The sequence below is a fragment of the Globicephala melas genome, chromosome 20 (assembly GCF_963455315.2).
Source record: "Globicephala melas chromosome 20, mGloMel1.2, whole genome shotgun sequence".
NCBI lineage: Eukaryota > Metazoa > Chordata > Mammalia > Artiodactyla > Delphinidae > Globicephala > Globicephala melas.
Window position 1 is genome coordinate 31,549,890 of NC_083333.1, and position 7,286 is coordinate 31,557,175.

Genomic DNA, 7,286 nt, shown 5'->3' on the forward strand with positions numbered 1-7,286 from the left:
AAGTTACATATCTGTTTTCTCCTCTGCCCCAGCCCCCTGCCCCGGCCCCCCAGTGAGGGTGGTGGGCACTGGGGTTGAGTTCACCTTCTGGTCCCAGAATGGTAACATTTGTTTCTATTTAAACCCTTGCCTGGGTGCCTGCAAATTAACCAGGCCACCTGCTAGGTGAGGGCGCCCCTCATGGACGGGAAGGCGAGGGTCTCCTGTAGCCCATTACAGACATTGCTCCTTGTGCTCGGTGCCCACCCCAAGCACAGCACACAGCGATCACCAAAGCATCAGAAAGAAAGCCCCTTCATTCTCCAGCTCTTACACTGCCTCTCCTTCCCTTAAAGACACCAGATCATGCTTTGGGACAAAAAAATCCAACTGGCAAAAGAGATGCGCGCCTCAGTGGATTCCGAGACGGGCCAGGCAGAGATCCGGGCCATGAAGGCCGAGATCCACAGGATGAAGGTGGGTGGGAGGAGGGAGGTGTGGGGAGCTTGGGAGCTCGGGGTCCTGGGAGGAAACCACTCCAGCACAGCGGCCTGCAGCCCAAGCACAAGGAAACTTGCTGTTCCCTTTGCTGACCTCCTGTATCAGGGCCTGTCCAATTCTTGTTCTTACTGCACCGAAATGGTTACAGGACACACAGCTGTCTGCACAGTATTCATGAACTATTTTACCCTCACTCTGTGCAAGCAATGCACTCCAGTATTTTTAAACGCTGGCTGTGACCCCCACCCCCACCAATCTCACGACCCATTTGTGAGATGTATCCCACTGTTGGACCAGAAAGACTCTCACTCAGTAACAGGGTTCAAGGAACACACCTACCTTTTCCTTCCGAGCCATGTTTTCTCTCTACTGTCATCTTTAGCTGGATTTCATTCCCTTGAGAAAATGCTGGTAATTAAATCACAGGCTGTCACTGAGCCAAAGGTTCAGGGCCTTAAGGATACAAATGAGAGCAGGTAATAAAAACAAATGTGACATCACTTTTATAATTACGTGGTTAATAATAACCCCGCTAGCTATTGAGTCCAGAGGAATTCTGATCAAATGCATCTACTGCTGATAAGTTTTAGAAAACCACTCCATTTAACTGACTTTTCAAACCGCAGAAGTTGCAGCAGGTCAAACCCTCTACCACAGAGCTTACAGCCACACAGGCACGTGCACACACACACACATACATGGACGGACGGGGCTACCGCCCCCTTGCCCCCCAGTTGTGGTTTTGTTTTGTTTTGTTTTCCATAACAAAAATAGTACATATAATTCAGCAACTTATTTTTTTAAAAATAATCCAGACATTATCCTTCTTTAACAGTTGCAGAATATACTATGGATGTAACATAATTTAATGAAACATTCCTAGGTTGATGTGAAGATTCAGAATGTTTCCAGTTTGTTGTTTTGTCACTAAAACAATTGTTACAATGATATCCTTGTGGAAATCAATGACCATATTTGTTTTCATGGGTCTGTTTCTGGGCCCCCTGCTGTGTCCACTGATCCAAGAGCCCAAATCCACACGGTCTTGATTTCTGTGGCCCTGTCCAATGTGATTCCTCCAGCATTGTTCTTTTTTACAAAATTGTCTTGTCTATTCAATATCTTTTTCCTTTCCAAAAACATTGACAATCAGCCTGTCAATTTCTGCAAAAGTTTCTGCACGGATCATGGTTGGGATTTGAGGCTCCAGATCAATTTAGAGAGAATTGACACCTTAGCATCGCTGAGTTTTCCAGTCCGTGAGCAGGTGTGTCTGTCTCCCCATTTACTTGGTCTTGTTTGATTTCCCTTGTTAGTGTTTTTGTCTTCGGCATTCGGGTTTTGCATATGTTTTGTTAGATTTATACCTAAGTGTTTCGTGTTTTCTGGTGCTGTTGTAAATGGTACTTTCTAAAATTTTCAAATTCCAGTTTCTCATTGTTAAGGTACAGAAATACAATGGACTTTTTTTGTGTGTGTGTGGTACGCGGGCCTCTCACTGTTGTGGCCTCTCCCGTTGCGGAGTACAGGCTCCGGACGCGCAGGCTCAGCGGCCATGGCTCATGGGCGCAGCCGCTCTGCGGCATGTGGGATCTTCCTGGACCGGGGCACGAACCCGTGTCCCCTGCATTGGCAGGCGGACTCTCAACCACTGTGCCACCAGGGAAGCCCCTACAACGGACTTTTTTACATTGACTTTGTTCCTGTGATTTTGCTAAACTCACTCATTTGTTTATTGGTCTATAATATTTGACAACCCACTGCATGAAAAGGGGTTTCTCAGTGGATTTGCGTTGCTGGTTTACACGTGGGGGATTGAGCACACGTGTGTGCCGGTGTGTATATGTGTGTGTGTGTTTTGGCGTTTCCTCCTTGGGAGGTTGCCTGTTTATATCTTTGCCTGATTTTCCTGTTTCTTATTTCTTAGCAATTTTTAGGACCTCCTTGTATATTGGGGTTAATAACCCCTGTCTATAATACCTATTCTAAACGTTACCTCTGGTCTACGGCTTGCCTTTACACATTTTTTTTATGGTCTCTTTCCGCTCAGAATGTGTTTAGTGTTTAGTTGTGTATCAGTCTTTTCCTGTATGGCTCCTGGGTCTCCGGTACTGTTAAGAAGGTTCCCCAGCTTGAGGTTACACAAACAGATTCCTGAGCTTTGTCAATTTTTGCACATACTTAGATCTTGAATACACCTGGAATTTATTTGGGGATGTTGTGAATAGGGGTCCATCGTATTTTCTCTCTGCTGGGGAGTGAGTTATGCCAGCGGCATGTATCAGGTGATCTGTGCTTCTCTCACTGATTTGAACGGCCACGTTGATCACATGGATGGAGTTGAGGTTGCCATCCTTGTCCTGCATCTCTGCTCTGCTGTGACAGTTATTTTGACGGGCTCGTGCCAGCGCAGAGCATTTGGTTACTGTCACCCTTGCTCTGTTTTAACCTCGTGGGCTAGGCCTCCCACCACCACTCCTAACTTAACTTGGGGATTCCTGCCTGTCTATCCTTTTGTTATTCTGAATCAACTTTATTGAGGAATAATTTACATGCAGTAACATGAACTTATTTTAAATGTCCAGTGCACACGTATGCAGCCACCACCCCATGGAGACGTAGAGCACGTCCACCCCTGCAGAAAGCTCCCTGGCGCCCCTCGCAGCCCAGCTCCCACCACGACCCAGCCCCCAGCCCAGGCCCTATAGGCCCTACAGGCCCTACACACCACCATCTCACAAAACCATGGTGCATTTTTCCTAATGAGGAAATTAACCTTGGTGCAATACAGTTAACCAAACTACAAATTCTAACCAGAGTTCACCGTTTTTTTTGGCTAATGTCCTTCTTCTGCTCCAGGACTCAACCCTGGGCCACATCTAGTCCTCATGTCGCCCCACCTGCCCCGGTCTCTGACGGTTTCTCAGTGTTGCCCTGTTTGCCTGGTGTTCTTTACATGGACCTTAAATCACTCTGACCGGTTGACTAAGCCCCCAGGTTCCTTTCTCCCCTGGGGACATCACCCCTGCGGGTTCCCTGATGGTTCAGTTGGATGTGGTGGGAGGTCCCTCTGCTCTGTGCACCCAGGTCAAGCACAGCCAACTGCTGAAGCAGCAGGAGAAGATGATCCAGGACATGGAGCTGGCTGTCGCACGCAGAGAGACCATCTCCACTCGGGCCGAGGGGCAGTGCAAGATGGACAAGAAGCTGCTCACCCGCACAGACTTCCACCGCAAGCAGACCGAGCTGAGACGGAAGATCAGGGACATTCACAAGGTCGGGGAGCCGAGCGACTGGGAAGGGACCACGCTGCAGGCCACCTGTCCACAGGCGGTCAGCCTGTGTCACCAGCCCCGCTGGCAGGCATGCAGGCATCACTGGCCAGGGCCGTATTTCTGATGTACTTTCCCCAGCTTGGGCTGCGATTTCACTCTGTCCTTCCTGCCTGCTTCTCGGCCGGTCCCTCCCTGCCCCACCTGCCTCACCGCCTCTTCTTCTGCCCCTCATTCCCAGAGCTATGGTCACAGCTGCTGTGTCAGGGCTGTTTTAGGAGACAGAGAAGTGACAGTGGGGGCTGGGGGTGATGGGAGGAGCTCGGGTGCAGAATCAGACAAGCTGCTTTCTTCTGTGCTGGGGACAAAAGCCTGAGCCTCACACCCCACGTGCTGGTTCTGGGTCAAGATACAGTGGGTGTCAGATCAGTAGGTACTTCCCGAGTGCCCCTAACGTTCTGCTCTGATAGGGGCTTTCTTTGGAAGTTTGTCTTGGGTTTAACAGAAGATCTATATAGGGAGGGTGCAGCTTAGGACTGGAGGCGGCCCTATTTCTGCCCCTTTCTGCCTAACAGAAATGGCATCAGGGAAGTATGGAGTGCTGGTGAAGGGCATGAGTCCCTGTGTCACTGACCCCAAGTGAGTGGTGGGGATGGGCCAGCGGGAACGTGGAGGGCACCCACTCGAGCCCATGTCCCCGTCCACCAGTCCATATCGACTGAGCATTGTGGTGTGTGCCTTGCCCTGAGAAGGGACCAGCTGTATGGCCCAAGTGCCCCCTCCTTTTGTGATCACCAGGCTGGGCTGTGGGCTCAGACTTCCCTCAGCCCCTGCTGACCAGCTGTGTGGCCTCAGTGCGTATAGAAACCTTCCACGCCTGAATTTCCTCGTCTGCCAGTGGAGATAGGAGCAGTGGCCCCTCCCTGAGAGGCGAGGGTTACATGAGACAGAAAGCTGCCTCGGAGCCCCACCGTGGGTCCCAGCCCTGCTCTTCCACTCATGGCTCAGGCACGTTGTCTGACCTCTCTGTACCTCTGTTTACTGACCTGTGAAATGGGTCCTCACCTCATGGCATCACCCAGAGGACTGAATGGAGAATGTTGGAATAGCCCCTGTAGGGGGAGTCCTGTATGAGGAAAGGTAGCTGAAAATGACAGACTTGATACAACTGCTCATTTGGATGTTACTGGAGGCGCAGAGGGGCCTTTTCCGGGCCTGGTTTGTGCATTTCTCTGCCACGTTGGCCACTCCTGGCGTCCATCCCTCTCGACCCCTCGTGGCTCCCCAGGGGCCTCCTCTGCCCAGCTTGGTGACGGACTCCTCTCCGCCCCACCCCACAGAGGGTCTGGCCAGGGATCCCTTGCTGGCCTCCCCACCCCCAATACTCTCCTGCACCCCCTCTTTGGGAATCCTCCTGGATCATGTGCATAAAGGGTCCTGGGGTCCTCCCAGCCTGACTCTGCTCTGTCGGCTGAATAACCGGTGGGCAGGGTCCCAGGATGCTCCTGTCTAACCCCCCAGGCCACCGAGGAGTGCACCCAAACCATCCTAGAACTGGAAGAAACTCAAAAATCCGTGAGCGACTCCCTCCTGGAGAAACAGGAGCAGCTGTCAAGGATGCAGGCCAGGGCTGACGAGCTCGAAGCTGACCTGTACCAGCTGGCAGCCCTCAAGCGGCAGGTACACAAGTCCCCAGGGCCGCCAGGGCCACAGGAACCCAGCAGCAAGGCCCGTTCCGGCCCAGCTAAGCCCAGGCTGATCGCACCTGAGGTGCTATCGTCCACCTCATGTTTCCCATGAAGTCTCCATGGGCCGGCACTGTCCTGGGTGCCAGGGCAACAGACTAGAATAGAAAAGGTGACAATCCCTGCCCTCCTTCTGAGGGCGGGAGGGCAGGTGAGAAACAAAACGAATAAGAAAAAAGATACCACATATCTGATGGTGATATAGATACTCCGGAGAAACAGGGGGCAGAGAAGGAGCATCGGGTGGGTGGGGGCTGCACTTGTAAGTAGGGTGGTCTGAGACGGCCACACAGGGGAAGCGACACTGGAGTCAAGACTTGCAGGGAGCGAGGGAGTGAGCACCCCCAGGTACAGCAGGAGCTGGAGACTGCTGGGGCCCCTGGGCTTGCACCGCTTGGGGCTGCACCACCGTGGCCAGGGGCTTCTCCCTCAGAGGGGGTTGGGGGGGGAGGAGTAACTTGGGGTTATCGGGATCGCTCGGCTCTCATGTTGAGTGTGGAATGGGAGGGCCAAGAGTGGACACGGGAACCTGTTTGAGGCCATGATGGTACTTGAGGAGGATGGGGACGCCTGGAACACAGCACGGAATGCGGGTAGCCTGGGGCTAGTGCGAAGCCGTCAGATTCTGCGTATAATTTCAAAGTCGCCCCAGTGGGATTTCCTGCTGGATTGGATGTGGTGGTGTGAGCAGAAGAGAGGGGTCAAGCAGGGCTGCAGGGTTTGGGGCCTGACCAGCTGAGATGGGAGTGGTGGGCGCCAGGCCTGGCCCCTGGCAGGTTGGACGGCGGGTGAGGGAGGGTCCAGGCTCCACCCCGTGCCTGTCAGCCTCTTTGCCTGGAGCTGGAGACTCAGCACCCTCAGCTGTTCATTCCTGCAAAGTTCTCCTCTGGCATGTCCTTGAGTTGGAGTTCGTGCCAGCCCAGAGGGTGTCCTCTTTTTAACGTGCGTAGCCTGACACGGGGTCTCTTGTCCCACCCAAGAACCTTTCCACGCTCGTGGCCCTGCAGTCACGCCTCAAGCACCTGCAGGCCGTGAAGGACGGGCGCTACATCTTCCTGCTCCGCAATAAGCAGTCACTGCTGGCAGAGCTCAAGCGGCTGGACGACCGCCTGGCCAGCATCAGCACCATCCTCCACCACGTGAAGGACAAGTACCCCCAGTTCCAGGAGGCCCTGATCAAGGTCAGCCGGTCCATCAGCAACAGGCTGGAGTCATCCGGGCCCTAGAGCGCCCACCCCAAGGAGGAGATCAGTTTTGTGTATCATCAGGGGCTTCAAATCTTTCTACCCTCAGAGACACCAGTTAAGAGAAACAGACAGGCCAGCATTGTAGGAATGTTTTTTTTTTAGCCACCCAGCAGTTTAAACCAAGTCAAATGTCAGCGTTTCCAGTTGCATTCGGTGAGTCTTCCGCTTGCAAAGGCAGTGCCAGTGAACACGAACCCATATTTCCACATTGGGCTTACTCCTCCAAGTAAAATTGGAAACCCAGGTCTCTGCTCCTGCCCCCACTCCCAGCTTGGGTTAAATCCAGATTCCCAGCTTACACGAGCAAGTCCAGGGGGACCCTGGCTGCATCTGGAAGCCTAATGCCTGAGATAAGACCACACAGGTGCATGAACACAGACCTCCTTGTCTGCCCACTTGTCCTGCCCTCTCCTCCAGCCAGGGCTCCTCCCCCCACACTCTGATTCCTGAGCCCCTGCTACCTATGCCTTCTCTGCAGTTTAAAGGGAAAGTGTTCTACAAAGTAATTTTATACTTTCAGCAGAAAAATAAAACTATTTTTC

General features: G+C 52.7%; 1 protein-coding gene across 2 annotated transcripts in view; it reads left to right on the forward strand.

Moving 5' to 3' along the window:
- The window catches only part of CCDC40 (coiled-coil domain 40 molecular ruler complex subunit), a 44,054-nt gene extending 36,818 nt beyond the window's left edge, over positions 1–7,236 (forward strand). Inside the window, exons 19-22 of one of the 2 annotated variants that reach the window (XM_060291017.1) lie at positions 336–456; positions 3,568–3,756; positions 5,274–5,432; positions 6,478–7,236. In XM_060291017.1, the coding sequence (XP_060147000.1) occupies positions 336–456; positions 3,568–3,756; positions 5,274–5,432; positions 6,478–6,723 (715 nt within the window). In that variant the 3' untranslated portion in view covers positions 6,724–7,236. The remainder of the gene's footprint in view (positions 1–335; positions 457–3,567; positions 3,757–5,273; positions 5,433–6,477) is intronic. The other variant, XM_060291018.1, reaches the window with a different exon arrangement.
- Positions 7,237–7,286: the final 50 nt, after the last annotated feature.